General features: G+C 43.8%; 1 protein-coding gene across 1 annotated transcript in view; it reads left to right on the forward strand.

Annotated features, from left to right (window-relative positions):
• TTC7A (tetratricopeptide repeat domain 7A) overlaps positions 1–20,710 on the forward strand; it is a 472,360-nt gene that overhangs the window by 39,069 nt on the left and 412,581 nt on the right. Inside the window, exon 5 of the mRNA XM_088450682.1 lies at positions 10,765–10,883. Coding sequence (XP_088306808.1) covers positions 10,765–10,883 — 119 coding nt within the window. The remainder of the gene's footprint in view (positions 1–10,764; positions 10,884–20,710) is intronic.

The raw sequence follows: 20,710 nt of genomic DNA on the forward strand, positions 1-20,710 counted from the left end.
ATAATTTTTTTTTAGAAGATGTTTTTTTTTATATATGTACACACAGAAACATGCACGTATCTCATGGATATATGCATGTTTCTGTGTTACTCTGACCTGCTCAGGATAAACTCGCTATCCTGAAGCTGCTCTATTGTTTTTGCGATTTCTCAGGCAGTAATATGTGCGAATGAAGCACTTGCACTCTACTACATTACCCGAGTTCTATCTAGAGAATGGGGAAACATCTGTATGCGAGATGTTTTTTTGCGAGTTATAGTAAAGCCCGAAAAATGCGAGTTTTACTATAGTCGCACCCTATCACATTTGCTAGTGAGTAAAAAATTTGAGTTTAGTACTAAATTCACATATTTTACAAATTCGCACTCCATTACATTTAGCCCTTTGTATTTTCAGAAAATACCATTAGTCTTTTTACTCATTCTAGCACGTCAACGTTATTAACAGAAATGGCCATATAATTATTATTTTATTGAAATTTCATTAAAGGGAACTGAGAGCAAACAAGATTTTTTTCCATCTTAAAAATACCAAAAGGAAATACTTTGTGGGTCTTGTTTCGCCAGTATTCTACCTTTCCAATATAGGGCCGGATTCAATTAGAGGCGACAAGTGCTGTTTGGAGATAAGTTTCTGCAGATTCGGACTTTCCGCCTGTTTTCAAAGTATCTCCATATTCAATTCCAGGACGATTTCGCCTAAGCGGAAAGTCAATGCATTGTAATAGGTGGAAAAGTATCTCCTATGAATAGCAGGTGAAAAAAAGTGCAAATCGTTATTTTGGGGTGCAAACGTGGGGAAACGACTTAGAACCCTTGGGACAGCACCCCAAAGGACAAATCAACAAAAAATGTAAAAAAATTACCTCAGAACACACCAAAAAAGTACTTTCGTTTTGGAGGCGAAAAAGTATAAAGTGGGGGGAAAACTATAAAAACTAGCAAAATAGATTTCTTGGGGTGCTGTAAGGAGGGGCCAAGTGTTTTTAGGATTGCAGGTGCATGTATAAGGGTGGTTTTTCACGTGTTTTTAAAAGTTCACTTTAGAGACCTAATAATATGCTAGCACCCATTTTCAAGTACCCCAAATTTGACTGGACAACTTATTTTCACCAAAATATACTGCTTTATGCCATTCTTCACCACTTTTGCATAGACGCTAATAAGAAGCTATTGAAACTACTTAAGTACTCCAAGCACTATTATTAGGGCTATTAGTACACATCTACATTCATTCCCTATGTTAGTGCATCTTTTTTTGGGGTACAGACTGATTTTCCCACTTCTGACAGTACTTTCTGCCTGTTCCGCATTCGCCGCTTTCCGTTTTCAACTGTTTAGTAATTGAATATGAAGAAAAGTGGGGACGCGCGTGTAAAGTTTCCGCCTCTGAAACAGGCGAAGGTGGCGGAAAGTCGGACAGGCGAAACTTTTCCGACTTTTCGCCTCTAATTGAGGGCCTGATTCAGACCCGCACGTGAGCGCATAGAGCTCGCAAGCGAGTCGATAGTCGGCTAGTGCGCGTGCACGAGCCCCAGAGCGAGTGAGAACTTCACTCACTCCGCGGCTTGCTACAAAACAGTTGGGAGCTGATTGGCTGGCACCTTATCACTTTCTTATCACTTTTCACTCTGTCTCCTAATACTGCTTAGTAAATAGACCCCTAAGTTATTTTAACCTAAATGTTATATAACAATAATAGATGGCTAACATCAGAAACTATTTTGCATAGAACTGTCAGTTGTCAGCTGTATCTGCTGATATGACTTCTCTCAGTGTAAGGTAAGCAAATGTTAGATAGATATCAGTGGCGAAATGTAGACAGGTTGATATTTATCATCTCAGTAGGCTGATCACAGTGTAAGGTAAGCTTATTTTGACCTTAATGTTAAGTAGATAGATAAATCTGTCAGTTATTTGCTGTATCTGCTGATATAACATCTCAAAGTGTAAGGTAATCTTACTTTAACCTAAATGTTATATAAAAATGATGCTAGGTGGTAGATAGATAGAAAGATAGATATTTATCAGTAGTGATATGCAGACAGGTTGTGATTTATCACTTTAGTAAGCTGATCATGTGACTGGCTAACATCATAAACAGCCTTTGTGATGTCACTCGTCTTTGCTATGAAAGTCACTGCTTGGTAAATATCTGTCAGTTATCAGTTGTATCTGCTCATATGATTTCTCAGAGTGTAAGGTAAGCTTATTTTAACCTAAATGTTTTATGAAAATATTGCTAGATGGATAGAGAGAAAGACGAGAGACAGACAGATACAGTAGACAGAAAGCAAGAGAGAAAGATATATAAATATAGAACGAGAGGGAGAGATACATAGATGGATAGATACAGAGAGTGTCATGAATATATGTATATAACCGCACAGTGCTATTTGCCTATCATTACCCACTATCCCACTGTCCTGGGGGTAAAGGTGAGGTACAGGGCACAATGCATCACCGTGCAGCCATCGTCCCCAACTCCCCATCAGTGTTGGTGGCTCCAGTCAGTCACACCCCCCCTGCTTGAAAGCTGCAATGTCGGCTTGCTTCAGGCCAGGGTGTGATCCTTTCAGATCCGCCTCCCACCCATCTGGCAGTCACACCATGGCTACAGTTGCTAAAAAAAACCAAAATTTATTTTTATGCAAATTCTCCTGGTGGCCCAGCTGACACGAGGTTTCGGAATGCCCATCCTGATTACGTCATTTTTCAAAAGACCTTCACGAACTGCATTCTGGTGCGTTTTGACTGAAAAATAGCCCTGTAACCACAGACAGTATACTGGGAGTACACTGGGCCCTTTTTGTACAGTACATGATTTTAAGTGATTTGTACAGCAGAGGTGCTGGTGGTGGTTAGTCCACACCTTTTACATCTTAACTGGGTCTTAGGTTTATTTAATCAGTTAGAATATCAAGGTGACACAGAGACACAGGGATGAGCAGTCTAGATCAGTGATTCCCAATCTCGGTCCTCGAGGCACACTAACAGTCCTGGTTTTAGTGATATCCATGCTTGAGCACAGATGGTTAAATCAAAATAACTGAGGTACTAATTAAGTCACCTGTGCTCAAGCATGGTTATCCTAAAAACCTGGACTGTTAGTGTGCCTTGAGGACCGTGGTTGGGAACCCCTGGTCTAGAGCATAAAGGTATTGCTGGGCGTTGTAGTCTGATATGGCCCTTAGTAATAGCGATGGTGATATAGGGCACTTCTTGTACCCTATCTGGATCAGAGGGCACGTCCAGTCCCTTAGAACGTTGATGGGGAAAGACGCGCCAACAGGGCACACAAAGCAAAATCTATTGGTGGCATGGGTTCCTGCTTACGCACGCACAAACCCCCACATTGGCCCTACGAATTCTCACATTAGCATAAGGTAGTAAATAAGTCTTCCGCGGCTGCCCCCATCTACAGCCACTTCGCTTGCGACTCAGCGTCAGCCCCTCGGTGTATAAAACACGTTACCAAGCTAGAAAGAGTTTTTTTCATATGATCTCAAAGAAATATTTCTGTAACATAGGGCATTCAGATTGCAATATTGCGTACGCACGCAGTTCAACTGCGATAGCATGCTAGTTTATTGCGTGCAAACTCCGCACTACATAAGGATGCCCACTTTACCTTACACACATCCATAATACTTAGCAAAATAGTGAAACCATCGGTACATTCGAGAAGCATCGCAGCCTCACGCACAGTTGCACAAGCCCTGTCCTTACTCAGAGATTGCTAACAACCGCGCACGCTATGAGACCTCACACTGCGTAGGCTATCGCCGTGGATAATTTATGCAACGGCATACGATCGCAGTGGCACGCCTGCATTTCCCCGACCACCCCCCTCGGTCACCAACCACAAACGGTGCTTCCTGTCAATCACTCTGCGATGGGTCTGCATAACTTCTGCGATCGCAGTCCCGATCACAATAGCTAGTCGGCGCACTGCCATGCATACGCATGCGCAGTACGTAAGAATCGGCCGATTGGGTATTAGCAACTGCATTCCTTGCTGAATCAGGCCTATACTCTATGCAGTGGTTCTCAAACTCAGGAGCTCATTCAGACCCGGGCGCAACGCAGCATTCGCTCGTAGCTGGACGATTTTCGCATTCTGCGCATGCGTATAAGCCGTAGTGCGCGTGCGCAAGCCAGTCTTAGCAATCAGGAATCGGGCGCTCGAAGTACACAGACTGAGCGCTGCTTTGAGTGACAGTGCCGTTTGTGGGTGGTGTCAGGGGAAGGTCTATGAAAACAGGGGTGTGGATGTGTGAACGCGCATCCTAACGGTGTTTCATGGGCGTGCATAATTAGCATGGAGGTGTCATTGTACACATCACCTGGTTGTATGTCAACCTGCAGTGATCGCAGTGCTTGCGGCAGGGTAGGGCTCTCGATGTTACTGATATTGCAAACACTTCCTGGAGATGACGTGTGCTGCGAAGGAAAAGGGGGCGTCTATAGACCGCCGTGCGTTCGACTCTGCCGTCGCTCTCTAGGACATCGAGGGTATCCTTAAGCCTTGTCGTGCGATTGCAGAATTTGCGTACCATGCCCCCGATGGCTGCAAAAGTGCGCTGCATTGCGTCCGGGTCTGAATCACCCCCTCAGTCCTCAGGACCCCACACAGTTCACTTTTTCCAGGTCGCCCAGCAGGTGCACAGGTATATCCATTACTCACTGACACATTGTAAAAGATCCACAGGTGGAGATAATTATTTCACTTGTGATTCTGTGAGGAGACCTGGAAAACATGTACTGTTTGGGGTCCTGAGGATCGAGTTTGAGAACCTGTAATCTATTGCATTAATTACAGTGCTTCACATTGAGGGATTTAACTATGGTGGAAGATAAAAGATGTATCCTATTTTATCTGCTTTGTTTAATTTATAATTGTCATGTTACTTTAAACCTTAGTATTTGTATGAGGTGACAAGTGGCGCAAGTTTACAATAATGCCCAATATGCCACTGAAATACATGTTTTATAGGTATATATTTACAAAATGACTACCTGTGACTTTCATAATTAATATTTGCTTTTTAGGGTGATCTTTAACAGTTTTTTCACTCAAAACCATGTAGTGTAAGGGGCGTCTCTATGTGCCTGTCTCTAATTTTGTGGGGGAGGTCTGATGGCCTGTGGAGATCTGATGAGTATTTATAAGCATATGAAGAAGTGTGAGGGGCATGTGAAGGGATCTTTTGGGAATGTAAAAGTTATCTGAGGAGGTCTGAAGGCATGTGGGGGATCTGATGGACATGTAAGGGGCACGTGGACTGGTCGGATGGCATGTGGGGAAGACTAAGGGGCATTTAAGGAGCATATGGTGTAGTCTCATGGCATATGAGGAGCTCTGAGGGGCATTTATGAAGATAGCGGGGAGGTCTCAGGAGCATGTGGGGTGATCTGAGGGGTATTTGAGGAGCATGTTTGGTGGTCTGACTTCATGATCTCCAGCTTAGTGACACAGGCTTAGGTGTCCTGAAGGCTTATTTTCCTGACCTGGTGTCTTCTTTCTGCTGCCTCTTCTGCTCTGTCTTTCTGCTTTTTCCCCTCTATGGTATCTCATGTTTGAATTGGGGCTTGTCCTCTGGATATACAATAAGACTGCATAGGACTAGCTCCACTTGTTCTCTGCAGCGAGGGGCAAAAAGAGCCCCAAAACGTTCTTACATATCTCTCACCGGTCCTGTTGGCCGGTATGGAACCCCTGTAGACGCTTGGCTGGATTGGGAAATGTCCGCATGCGCACATATTTGAAAGTGGGGAGTCCCCACTTTAAGTGACCCACTAGTAGCGAGTGTCTAGTGATCATCTGTGATCACCAGACAGTATCGCCCAGCGCTACGAAATAAAATAGGGCTCATTGTGTCTTCTCTCCCCCATAGCGGCCCGTACACACCCTGCTTTGAAAGAGTTTCCTTTTTCAAACAATGTGCCCGTTTGAAGTTAATTGTCTCGTGTTCACGAGACAATAATGGAAACAGAATACAAAATCTTTTTTACACAGATGTGCGGGAATCTTGTGTCAAATAAAAAAGGGATCACTTATTTAATGCGGTAGGTTATCGAGTTTTTAAAATGTTGCCGTGTTGTGCTGTTATATTTACACTACACATAGGAAGCGTTTAAATCGAGACAGTGGAAAATACATTTTCATTTCAAGTGCAGATTTTTTTTTGTCAAAATCTACACATAGAACTGGCGAAACAAGAACCACACAAACTATTTCTTGTTTGTTTTTGTCTTCTAAACACCACAATCATGTTTGCTTTTGGTTGCCTTTTTTGAAAAGTCAATTAAAACTTTTTTTATCCATTTGGGTTAATTTTATTTTTGTAATATTAGAAAAAATAACGGTAGTTTTTGAAAATACAAAGTCTTCTGAAAAAAAAATATCTAACAAAAGGTATAATTAGTGTGGGTACTGCATAAAAAAAAATAATCATTGATATTGATTCTGGAATGTGAAGATCGCAAATGTAAAACAATTACCTCAGTACAAGGGTGAGAAAACCTTCAGCAGAGAAGGGGTTTAGAAATAGAACGAAACACAAAAAATTCAATTGTCACGATCATTTGCTAACTTGGCCACGCATGTAGATAGACAAGTTAAAGGATGCCAAATAAAAAGAGCTACTGCTATTTACCTACATCACTTCTATCATTGCTGTGTTCTGCTAGGCATGAAGTTAAGATGCGGCCGCCGGTCTCAATCCCGATAGAGTAATCCTGGCAAGGGATTTAACATATGTGTCGAAATACTGACGCCTATGCTAATCCCGACGCCGAGGACGCCGGACCGATCATCCTCTCTGCCAGGTAAGTATACACTTAGCCCAGGGTGGGGAGGTTAGATTTAGGGAACCCCGGGGGGATTTAGGGTTAGGCACCCCCCAGGGGAATGTTAGGGTTAGGCACTAGGGGGGGAGGTTAGGGTTAGGCACCCCCCAGGGGAAGGTTAGGGTTAGGCATTAGGGGGGGAGGTTAGGTTTAGGCACCCCCCAGGGGAGGTTAGGGTTAGGCACTAGGGGGGGAGGTTAGGGTTAGGCACCCTCCCAAGAGCGTTAGTTTTAGGGTGCGGGGAGGGGGGTTAGTTTTAGGCACCCTTGGGAGGGGGAGATTAGGGTTAGGCACTGGGGGGGGGGAGGTAAGGGTTAGTGTGTGTATGTGTTAGTATGTGTTAGTGTGTATGTATGTGTTAGTTATTATATATGTTATATATATTATTATATATATATATATATAAACCTCCCTCTACAAATCCTGCATTTGCTCCTGGCGGCATTACGTTCCCTGCAGATAATGACGCCGCGCTTATAAAGGACCCGTCACTTCCATATAAAACCCGATCAATAAAACTAGAATTAATTACGTTATTTATTTATCTAAACTCTGTATGTAAAATATAAATAAACTTTTAATCCTGTTCTCTCATTTGCATAGAATGCCACAGGCAGCCAGCACAGGAGATCGGGCCAGATATAAATATTAACGTCATTAATTCTTGAACATTAATGCTCAATAGGTAGTTGTGATGTTCTCTTGGATCAAAGAATTCCGGTGTCATGTTTTTAAGAAATTCAGATCATAGTAATAATTATGCAGTCATTGTGTATATTTGTTGTGACAACATTGTGTGTAATGTCAGCAATTTCCAGCCAGTTCCCTGTGTTCCAGCAGTTGTAGAGACGCAATGGATTACTGTAGTAACCTCCACAACCAAAATTAATTCCATCTTTAGATATTACTGTGATAGTTTAGTGCCTTAGAAGGAGATATATCAAAGACTGGAGAAAGTGGAAAGTGGAGCAGTTGCCTATAGCAACCAATCAGCTTCAAGGTAGCATTTATCAAGTACAGTCTGTAAAATGTTAGGTAGAAGCTGATTGGTTGCTATGGGCAATTTCTCCACTGGTCCACTTCTCCACACTTTTCACAGCTTGATACATCTCCTCCTAGGTGGGAAGTGTGTCAACCCTTCTAACATGTGGAGAAGAGGATAAGTAGCAGCTGCTTACTGTATCAATGTATAGAATGTGCTTGATAAATGCTACCTCCAAGTTGAATGGTTGCTATGGGCAAATTTTGCACTTGTCCACTTCTCTACTCTTTAGAAGGTGCAACACGTTTCCCCCTTAATGGGTGATGTTGATTGTTGTTAGTTTTCCTCGTTTTGATCATACAGATGTGTTCACCTACATCTATCCTCCGTACGCTACAAGTCACGTCACACAGAACGCGGGAGTTAAGTGTGACTTAGCAGCGCAGAGCGTCTTTTCGTGCAACTTTTTTCCCTTCAAATGTGTCTTATTCGCACAGTGATGCAAATAGGAAGCACAAGCAGCTTCTGCTGATTAAAATGATATACGGCATGCCTGTATTCTGTGTGCAACTGCGGCTGTATCTGCATGCGAAATGCTACGTTGCAGTGGGCCTGATTCAGACCCGCTCGCTAGATGCTTACGCTCGCACCCAGCGTATGCAAATTCGGAACACACCCAGCAAGGCAGGCGATCGCACGGCAATGCATAAGCATGCCCACCATGTCTTGGTGTGCGATCACTTTGTGTATGTAGACGCCCACCAGCCTGTCTTAAGATGCCCACTTGCACACGTCATCTCCAGGAAGTGTATGCAACCATCGGTACATCAGTTACCATCGGGAGCATTCGCATCGCTTGAGGTTGCCTTTACCCTACCGCAAGCACTGCGAGCACTTCAGTGTAAAAACCAGCCAGGTAACGCATACTATGATGCTGCCTGCTAATTATTCACGACCTGTAAACGCCGTTTTGATGCCCAGACACGCCTGCGTTCGCACTACCACTCCCCCGTTCACAAGCACCTTCCCTTGTTGCCACCCACAAACGACGCTATCTGTCACTCAAGGTAGCGCTCAGTCTTTGTGCTACGAGTGAACGATTCCTGATCACAAAGACTTGCTCGCGCACGAGCACTGCAATGCATACGCACTCGCACAGTGTGAACCATCTGCAGCTAGGAACGAATGCTTCTTAGCGTCTAGGTCTGAATCAGGCCCAGTGTCAGTTGTTGTACAGCAGAATACAGACATGCTGTATTTCATTTTAATCAGCAGAAGCTGCTTGTGGCTTGTGTATCCTATTCACATCACTGTGTGAATAAGACACATTTGAAGGGAAAAAAGTTGCACGAAAAGACGCTGGGTGCTACAGAGTTACGCCGCAGCTTAGTGCGACGAGAATGGCTGTTTAACGCGCAAGGAGGCTAGATGTATAAAGACACATCTGTAGCTCATATAATGGACAACCAATTATACCTTTTATCTCCTGTCTGAATGTCATATATAGATATAGATTTTTGTATCAATTACAAGCCCTCGTTTTCCCTGCAAAGTGCAGCTTGTACATAGACAGCCCTATTCTCTTTGTCCCATGGTCGAACAAGATTAAACCATTGCAATCTCATTGTACCTGTGAGAAATGTGGCTGCACATGAGGGCCAAACACCACGGACCTTACACTGAGCCTGATTATCCAATGAGAGTTTAAGTAACATAGAAACATAGAAAATAGAGAATTTGATGGCAGATAAGGACCATTTGACCCATTTAATCTGCCCCTTTTGAGTTAGTGTTAGGGTTAGGGTTGTTTGGTTATTAATGTTAGTGTATTAGAATTAGGTGTGGGTGTTAGGGTTACGGGATTAGGGTTAGGGGTTAAGGTTGATAAGGGATTACGGTTGTTTGGGTATTAGTGTTAGGGTTTTAGGGTTAGGGTTGTTTCAGTATTAGTGTTAGGGTATTAGGAATCAGGTTGCTTGGGTATTAGTGATAGAGTTTTAGGGTCAGGGGTGGGTCTTAGGGTTACCGTATGAGGGTAGAGGATTAGGGTTGTTTGGGTTTTGGTATTAGGGTTAGGGCATAGTGTTATTGTATTCGGTTAGTGATTATATTAGGGTACAAGTTAGGGTAGGTGTACAGATACTCATTGCCAGGTAACCAAGGTCCAGTTGGGGAGAGTGTCCAGGATGCCATAGGGTGTTTAGTAACTAGTGTCCAGGTTATGGAGAACGCAGGTTATTTTGGAGAGAGGCCAAAGTTCAGCTTCTTCAAAGAAATTTTACACTAGTAGAGATTCTAGGTTGACTGTAATCCTACTGTTCTCCTCCTCTTTAACTCCTGTATAACTCTTTCAATGTAATTACACTTAGCAAAATAGAAAAATTCTGAATAAGAAAAAAAACACAGCAGCATATTACCTACTGCAGCTTATACAGTAATTAATATATAGTGGTGCAGACATGTGTGATTGAAAAGATTGCATCCCACCCCCAATACCCCCTGCCACTACCAGACTACCAATAAATATTCCACAACAAACAAACCATTCCCATTTATCTAGGAATAAATACAAAGCCAGGCCTTAAAACAGACTAGAGTGTGCATATTGTAATTAATGCCAGTTTACCTCAAATAATATTCAATGCTCCAATAACATGTGCCTGGTGCATTATTATTTTACCTCAATGCCAGCTGTAAATAGAGTATTTTACCTGTTAGCTGAGAAGAAGGATCAATTAGTGTCACAGCTCCTCAATGCCAGCTGTAAATAGAGCTGTTATTAGCTAGGATATTATACTGACCATATAATTAATTAACCAATCAAACAAAATCTTATTGTATGTGAGCAGCTTAAGTTCCACGTAGTGGATTTCTCCACAGTGTATACATTTGTGCTTCACGCAGTCCTCTCCTTTCTGTCTTCACCACTAGAGCGCGAGCAGTGGCCATTCGAGGAGCTCTAAGGGTAGCGCCCCCTGTCAGGACTTTGAGCTTGGCTTCTTCCTCGAAGCGGCCCTACAGGGAGCGTACGCAGCGCATTTCAAAAGGGGGTAAGTGGTCAAATTGACCTTTTTGTAATTACTAATAGAAACCACCAACCTATGAAAATAACTGCATACTTTGAACTTTCAATTACATCCTGAATGACATTATACTGACATCTATTCATTGCTGGGACAGCTCTATATGGAATGAGTTGTCCCTATAATCCTGTATACTGACAATCGAAAATGTTGGTATGCAGGTAATCCAAGGGGGAGATGATTGCAAATTCTGGGCAGTGCCCCCCTGCCCACAACGTGCTGTGTAACGTAGCAACCAATCAGCAATACAGTCAGGTGCATAAATATTGGGACATTAACAGAATTTTCATATTTTGGCCTCTATTCACCACCACAATGGCTTTGAAATGAAACAAACAAGATGTGCTTTAACTGCAGACTTTCAGATTTAATTTGAGGGCAATTACATCCAAATCAGGTGAACGGTGTAGGAATTACAACGGTTTCTATATGTGCCTCCCACTTTTTAAGGGGCCAAAAGTAATGGGACTATCAACTCAAAAGCTATTTCATGGACAGGTGTGGGCTATTCCCTCGTTATTTCATTATCAATTAAGCAGGTAAAAGGTCTGGAGTTGATTCTAGGTGTGACATTTGCATTTGGAATCAGTTGCTGTCGACTCTCAATATGAGATCCAAAGAGCTGTCACTATCAGTGAAGCAAGCCATCATTAGGCTGAAAAATCAAAACAAACCCATCAGAGAGATAGCAAAAACATTAGGTGTGGCCAAATCAACTCTTTGGAACATTCTTAAAAAGAAAGAACGCACCGGAGAGTTCAGCAACACCAAAAGACCCGGAAGACCACGGAAAACAACTGTGGTGGATGACAGAAGAATTATTTCCCTGGTGAAGAAAAACCCCTTCACAACAGTTGGCCAAATCAAGAACACTCTCCAGGAGGTAGGTGTATATGTGTCAAAGTCAACAATCAAGAGAAGAATTCACAAGCATGAATATAGAGGGTTCACCACAAGATGTAAACCATTGGTGAGCTATGGAGTCGCGCTATAGAAAATGCCTGGAAAATGGCCGCCACTGCCATTTTCCCGGCGTTTTGCAAATGCGCAGTACGAAATCAGCGGGAAAATGGCTGGCGCTCCATTTTTCCGGTGACCTGCATATGCACAGTAGACATCGGACACACTCTAGCCGGGGAGAGAGGAGGGGGCCCGGACGGTGAGTGTACACGGGCCCCCTCCTCTCTTATAACGCCCCTGGAAGTGCCATTCCCTACTGTAGATATTTTTTTATTGTAGTTAGAGAATAGATCCTTAGTGTAGGCAAGAAGCATCTACTTAGGAGACCGCTGGGGATTTGGGTTAATATTTTACATTTTTTCATTGTGTTTATTGCTACTACTTTCACTTTAAATATTGATGAATCATTGGGAACTTTAGTTTCCTCTGGATCTTTAATATGTCGTCTTTAATTATCTACAGTAATATCTATCTATCTATCTATCTATCTATCTATCTATCTATCTATCTATCTATCTATACATATACACTGAGTGGCTAAATTAATATGGCCACTAGGTGATTTTTTTCAAAGTAGCAAATAATGCTGACTTAGGATGTCTGACTCTGTATAAGAACGGAAGGTGAAGGTATTGCAGAGACTGGAAGGTGAAGGTATTGCAGAGACTGGAAGGTGAAGGTAATGCAGAGACTGGAAGGTGAAGGTAATGCAGAGACTGGAAGGTGAAGGTAATGCAGAGACTGCAAGGCGAAGGTAATGCAGAGACTGCAAGGCGAAGGTAATGCAGAGACTGCAAGGCGAAGGTAATGCAGAGACTGCAAGGCGAAGGTAATGCAGAGACTGGAAGGCGAAGGTAATGCAGAGACTGGAAGGCGAAGGTAATGCAGAGACTGGAAGGCGAAGGTAATGCAGAGACTGGAAGGCGAAGGTAATGCAGAGACTGGAAGGCGAAGGTAATGCAGAGACTGGAAGGCGAAGGTAATGCAGAGACTGGAAGGCGAAGGTAATGCAGAGACTGGAAGGCGAAGGTAATGCAGAGACTGGAAGGTGAAGGTAATGCAGAGCCTGGAAGGTGAAGGTAATGCAGAGCCTGGAAGGTGAAGGTAATGCAGAGCCTGGAAGTTGAAGGTAATGCAGAGCCTGGAAGTTGAAGGTAATGCAGAGCCTGGAAGTTGAAGGTAATGCAGAGACTGGAAGGTGAAGGTAATGCATAGACTGGAAGGCGAAGGTAATGCATAGACTGGAAGGCGAAGGTAATGCATAGACTGGAAGGCGAAGGTAATGCAGAAACTGGAAGGTGAAGGTAATGCAGAGACTGGAAGGTGAAGGTAATGCAGAAACTGGAAGGTGAAGGTAATGCAGAGACTGGAAGGTGAAGGTAATGCAGAGACTGGAAGGTGAAGGTAATGCAGAGACTGGAAGGTGAAGGTAATGCAGAGACTGGAAGGTGAAGGTAATGCAGAGACTGGAAGGCGAAGGTAATGCATAGACTGGAAGGCGAAGGTAATGCAGAGACTGGAAGGTGAAGGTAATGCAGAGACTGGAAGGTGAAGGTAATGCAGAGACTGGAAGGTGAAGGTAATGCAGAGACTATCTGGCAGACTTAGAATGTGGAATGATTGTTGTGTGAGCATAACTACATATTGTTCATTGAGAGGCATCTGAATAGGTTGGGTACAGAATGCCAGGGTATAAACTACATCCCATCTGAATTGGTCTCTGATTCAGATGATCCCAAATTTAATGCACTGTTGCCCGTCTTAGGGACTAAGCAAGTCTGCCTTGCTCTCACCCAGTTTTGTCTGCTGGCCCACTCTGTGTACACTTTAACAACTGCCCCCCTTGTCCATTTCCCCAGCGCAACAACTTTGCTAATGCTCACACTGCTGCAGCGAGTACCAATAATCATTATACCCATTATTTCATGAGCGATACTGTTTATTAGTCTCCGCACACCTTCACCTTTCTGTTCTTATATACAGAGACATCCTACGTCAGCATTGTCTGCAGAATAGCTACTTTGCATAAAATCGCTTGACACCCTTGTTTGCATAAATGTACATCAGGGCATGAAATGTACAGCATTGGATATACGTAGCTTAGCCCAGGGGTTACACAAGGCACTGAGCAGAAAGGGTGGAGCAGCTGGCAAGCAGAGCAGAAACAAAACCACAGAACACATTTTGCTAAAACCATTTATGATCATTCAATAACATTGCAGAAATTACAGCTGAAAATACAGACAGAATTGAATGTAGATATGATCATTTTCCAGCTTAAGTTCTAAGACAAGCGGGCGCAGATAACACACATGTATCCTGCCATGCACATTGCCTGAACATTGGCACAGGTAACCTGATCACCAGTGCTGCATCAGCTATGTTCCTGTTATGGTCCAGGGTTTGGATATGGCAAAGATACCAAACTGTACCCATATCTTTAAGACGCGCACATAAACATGGCGTAATCACACTGGCGCAGCACAGCAATTCTGCGCGGCTTATTACATTTTATCTTCTTAGTGAATCAATAGACTGCATTCGCATGAGAACTGGTTGCCTCTATGACGTCTCTTATATGAGCTGCTATAAAATAATATCCATGGATCCAAGTATATTTGTTTCTTAGGCAAAAGAGAAGAATTACTCAGACATAGAAAAATGACACTTAAGGTTAGGTGTGTATCCACTTGCCGACTGTGAAACTAGTTCACGATTATGACTTTGTAATCGTGCAGTCGTTTCACAGTCTGTGATTTGCCTACACCGAGCGTTCAGTCGTTCAGTGTAGGCACATCAATCATCCCAGAACATGGTCAACCTGACGACGTCGGTTGACCAGCATGTTCGAGCGATGATAGATGTCAAAAACGACCAGCGATGCGCAACATTTACAAGCGATTGTACGATAACGATGTCATTATCGTTAAATCGGCCTGTTTAATCGCGTAGTGGATGCGCACCATTACACTATAGGACAGACACAGTCACTACAAACCTCAAAACTCTGAAATGCGTAAATTATTATCCCCTACGCCTATATAATAAACAGGACTGTAGGGAATTTATGTGATAAGTGCCACCGCCCATGGCACAAGGCTGAAGAGATGGCATCCTTCTCCAACTTGTGCTGTGCTTAGAACGCTGCAGCCTGTGGAGGCGCTCGGCGACCTGTGCTTAAGATGCGCCAGGTGCCCAGCATTTAGTCTGCTCCTCTTAGTGACGCTACATGTTCTGGGGAAGAACAGGATGCGGAAATGCCGTGCTACTGACCTGATAATAATTAATTCATTTTAATTTCCTTTTAATAGGCATGAAAGATAGACCTATAATCATGTCCTAAACATTTCTGTAAAGGAGCTGCAGCCCCTCCACTGTACTTCCTCATCCACGCGTTTCATCGATTTGAAAAGGGTGTAAGTGGTGGGCAAACATCCCATTTACCTCAGTGCCACACTTTCATTGTAGTTCTAATACTGTAGCACAAAAAGTAAAAGTAAAGCATTTGGTTAGTAGTAAAATAGTTTTATTTTTCACTCACAATTTTAAGGGGCGGATTCAATTAGCCTCGTTAATTTACCGTGAGGGAAGAAGGGTGATGTCATCGACCTTTTACACCAGAGGCTATTCAATCGAAAACAGTAAATCTACCACTAACACGTGTTAAACCATAGATTGGGATAAGTACCCGGAGCTATAGGTTAACGTGTTTGCGGCTGCCACCATAAGGGCAATAAGCCCTACGTAACGTGGATTTGTGTTCGAGCCTCAGGAGGAGGTGAACAGAAATCCGTGTTAAGTGGCTGCCGCGTGCTGTAATTGAATAGCCCCACGCACTGCATCGCGGGTAATTCGAGGTTAATTGAATTCGGCTCTAAGAGTACAAAACAAGCACTTTTTCTGTTTTATTTTAAGTTGTCCATTAGCCTTTGCGTCTTATGTTTTTTTTAAAACAATATTGCAGTTCATCTTATATGTACGAGTCAAGTTTTGCCTTAATTTATTGGTCCTTGTCCAACACAACAAATTTGTCTTGTGTTGGCATGTTCTGCACTAATAGATAAAACATTGCACCAAAGACAATAGTTCTGCCTGCTGGCAATTGCAACATTTGAAGTTTCAACATATGTAATAAACGAGTATATTCAGGGCCACACCTAAAAATAAGTCTCTGTAGAGGTAGCTTGAGGAATATATTAAAATGGTTTAGGTACACCTGTCTAGTACTGGGGAGGACCCACCTTTACCCCCAGAACAGCCTGAATTCTTCACGCCATGGATTCAACAAGGTGCTGGAAACTTTCTGTACAACCACATATCCCAGCATACCCTGGCACAGTTTTGCTATTAGAGCATGCTAAAAGGATGGCAGGGCATGCTGGGACGTGTAGTTTCACAGCAGCTGGAGGGACGCGGATTGAAGACCCATGCTATAGAGATTCTTGCACTATGGAATACCCAGGAGCACTGCTGGGAATTGCAAAACCCAAGCACATATATACTGTAGATCAGAGCACACATTTCTGCATATGTATAAAAACAAAATGCACCTTTAATTAACACTACAGTAATTTGACAAATGACAGAAATATGTCAAATGACAGACATGTAATATGCTAAAAAAAAAAATCGGTGGACTTAGAGTTCAACATCAAATGCACTAACAGATCTACATAAAGAGAAAAGCGCTTTTAATCCTTTAATGAATTAATCTTTTACGAAGTTAATATGCGGATTGTCGACCCAACTCCTTTGTAGTAATTAAGTGATAAATGGTTTACCTCAGAGAGAATGTCCAAACATATAATTAGGGTTTAGTCCGTCCCATTGGCTGATTGCCCGTGAATTTGGTAATGAGATTACAGTAGTTGATTCAGTAACAAATATAAGCTTCTTCTAAAGCCCGTATCAAGTTCAGAGTGAATCACTTTGTGTGGAGTGATGTAATGTTATTAAGTGGAATATAAATAAAAAATACGCTCCTGCAATTACTTTCGGCGCATGTACTGATGATTTTATTTGGGCGACCACCCCTCACTTCCTTGAAGTTCAAGATTGCGGCTTTGCAAACTCAGGGCCTCATTCAGAGGCGGTCGGAGGATGCAAGCGGTCGCTCAGAAACTGGGCGGCCACTTGCATCCTGACCGCCCGCCTCTGTTGCGGTCGTTAGGCTGTGGGTTAATACCCACAGCTCTAACGACCGCTCGGGTCATGGTCGTGATGGTCAGAGACCATCGCGACCATCGGGGCTTACGACGAGACCCTAGGGTAGGGTCTCACTTGTCGTAAGCTCCGGAGAGCTTCTGACTCTTGTCAGAGCCGGAAGCTCTCCACTGACATCACTAGCCGGCTCCCACGTGCGCATGCGCACTGGCAAAACATCGAGGCGGCCGTGCGGTCGTAGACCATACGGCCGCCTCTGAATAAGGTCCTCAGTGTCAGCGGCTGGGAGCTCCAGCTCTTTAAACAGTGAAAGTGCAGAAATACTATTCTCTTTGTGTGTGTGTGTGTATCTCACTGTGTACTTCAGCAATGCGTTTCTGCTGTAGGTGATGTCAAGTCTAAGAGCAGCGGCAGGATCTTTGAGCCTGATTCAGTACGGATCGCTCCTGCCATTGCAATAGCGATTACGCACGCAGTCTCACTGTGATAATATGCTAATTCTCTGCCATCGCTATGCCGTCGCAGCACAACATAAGGACGCCCGCCTTAACTTACACAGATCCATAATACTTAGCAAGACTGTGGAACCATTGGTAACATCGAGTACCATCGCACCGTTGCACAAGGTCAGACCTTTCCGGTACGTAGTGAGAGCTCAGGCCGCGTATGGCATCGTAGTGGATAATTTATGCACGCCTCTGCAACAGCGTTCAAACGCACTGGCACACCTGCGTTTCGCCGCCCCCCCCTACCTTCCCCTCGTCAACACCCCCATAAGGTGCTTCTTGTCAATCACTCTGCGATGGGTTTGCATAGCCTCTTCAAAAGCAGTGACTGGTACGCGCACTGCGATGCATGCGCACAACGCAACAATCGGCCAATAGCGTGCGTAATCGCAGTTGCGATCCTTACTGAATCAGGCCCTTTATTTGATAAACCAATCTGATTTTAGCTCTTGATTGTATTTTTTTTCCTTTTGGAGCATCACCCAGCTCCTGCAGATTTCCCTTTTATGCTGCGAATCTCCCCTCCCCATCACCTCCCAATGGTGCCCTATTGGACTGTGGGCCTGATTCAGAGCCACTCGTAAGCGGCCGCTCGTTCGTTCCGAGCGATGTTTGCACAACTGCGCATGCGTACGGATCGTAATACGCATGCGCGAACCAGTCAGTACGGCCGAAAATCGTTTGTTCGCTAAATAGCGAATGCCTGCTATTTGGAGTGACAAGAGGAGGCCTTTGTGGGTGGTAACAGGGGAAGGTGCTTGAAAACGGGGAGTGGAGATCAGAACGCAGGTGTGCTTGAAGGTCAAAACGGGCGTTTTATGGGTGTGCATAATTAATACAGCAGCGTCATTGACCACATCACTGGGTTATTTTATAGCCAGAACTGCTCGCAAGATTGCGGAAGGAAAAACCAACCACAAGAATAGCGAGCAGTTCATACCCTGGTCGATGTACTCGATTAATCTAATAAATAGCGGACATGACGTAGGATGCGAGCGGCCAGGGGGCGTAGTTTTCCAAAAAACGACCGCAAGTTTTGTTCGCTCGTTCAGACATAGAGGCGTGAACAGACCGCAAAGAGCGAACGGTTCATTTGAATAGCCACCCCTTTTTTGTGAACGAGCTCTGAATGAATGAGGTCCTGAGATCTGGAGACTGTAGAGGCCGTTGGAGTTACCTAAACTCATTGCCGTTCTCACTGATCATACTGTATTGTCAGCCTCAATTCTGTATGTCCCTACAGGCTTATAATATTGAATAATTATTAAATGTAATATAATTTATATGTATGCTTTGGTGAATAGGATGCTACTAGGTTCTACATTGAGAAACATTTCCAGTTCTAGGAACAATATAAAACAGATAATCACCCAGCGCCTGATTAGAACCCTAGATCTATAGGTATAGACCTGCTGACACAAGGTGCGTATCCACTCCGCGACCTTACTGAGCGATTGCACGATAACATCGGAATCGTGCAATCGCTCAGTAATCGGCTGCAAATCGGGCATTTAAATGCCAAAAACGACCAGCGATGCGCGCGCCCACTGGTCGTTTTTGACATCTATCATCGCCCGTATATGCTGGTCAACCCGACGATCACGTCAGTTTCAGCATGTACGGGGATGATTGATGAGCCTACACTGAACGACTGAACGTTCAATGTAGGCACATGACAGACGGAGAAACGACAGCACGAATGCAATGTTGTAATCGTGCTCTCGTTTCTCCATCTATTAGTGGATACGTACCATAAGGAGGGAGGTGTTTCCAACTTCACATTAGCACAAAAATATAGGAAAAAAAACCGCTGCGCTGATATAGCCTCATACTAATTATCCATGGGCCGTATTCATAGATGTACGGTATTGCACAGCTGCTGCGTCTGTGTATACAGCAGCTGTGCTATAGTACAGCTAATATGCTAATTCCGCAGGAGGTGTCTAAGACGCCTCCTGCCGGGAGACGCGGCATTGGATCACCATCGCGACCATTGGCCGTCTAGGTAAGCTTAGGCTTACCTAGACGGCTATCAGCAATGTCCGCAAACCGTAGATCTGTAAGTTTGTATATAACAATGTATTTATTACGTAGACAAATTGTGTCTAATAAACCAATAAATAAAATGTAAAATTTGCATTTAAATACAATAAATATTTCAGACACTAATATTTTCTCAATCACATATATTGCACACATAGGCCCGTAACAATTAGTTTCGCACCCGCGATAAAGTTCCGCCTGCCGGAAAGGGGTGTCAGAATCGGGGAAATCAGCCTGAACCCCCCAAAAACATGCAGAAACATTGGGGATCAATGTAGTAGTGCCCGATTAGCCCTAATGAAACCGTTTGGGGTACTTAAGTTGGTACAATTGCCTCCTTTTTCAATTTTTATCATTTTTAATTGTTTTCTTTTACTTGGCTCAGTGGTGGCTGCCGTATTTTATAACAGTCACATCGTTACATTTCCCCCTTGTTGGGGGGAAGTTGATCTTCTACTTCAGTGTCAGTTCTTATCGGACTATTGGCCTGATTCAGAGATGGACGCTAATGCGATCGCAGCTGCAATCTTGTATGCAACGCAGCTGCAAAAATGCTAATGATTGCAAAGACCACCCGAGCATAAAAACACCCACTGCTGCCTTCTGTGAAGGACGTAGTTGCATGTGGATGAATTGATTTGAGGGGAATTTTCCCAAAGAATATTATCATGAAATAAGGGCATACTAAATTGTACCCTCTGGATTGTGTATTTTCATGATGAACACTGCACCGCAGTGGTGTAACTAGGGTATTTTTTAGCCCAGGGCAAGTTGAAAAAAGGAGCCCCCCCTATGTGCGCTCAGCGAAAATGGGCGTGGCCTCTGAAAAATGGGGCGTGTCAACATGACACACACCTTTCTCGGCACTCTGGGAACATTCCTTTCCATTCCATATGCACCTTAATGCAGTGCTCCTTATACAGTCCCCCCATGCAGGGCCCCTTATACAGTACTCCCAGTATACAATGCCCCCAATAGTGGTCCCCCTTATGCAGACCCCCATTAGTGCCTCTTATACAGTACCCCAGTAGTGGTCCCCCTTATGCAGGCCCCCAGTAGTGCCCCTTATACAGTGCCCCCAGTAGTGGTCCCCCTATGCAGGCCCCCATTAGTGCCTCTTAC

This window comes from Taudactylus pleione, unplaced genomic scaffold (genome assembly GCF_031769625.1).
Source record: "Taudactylus pleione unplaced genomic scaffold, aTauple2 ptg000522l, whole genome shotgun sequence".
In the NCBI taxonomy this organism is placed as follows: domain Eukaryota; kingdom Metazoa; phylum Chordata; class Amphibia; order Anura; family Myobatrachidae; genus Taudactylus; species Taudactylus pleione.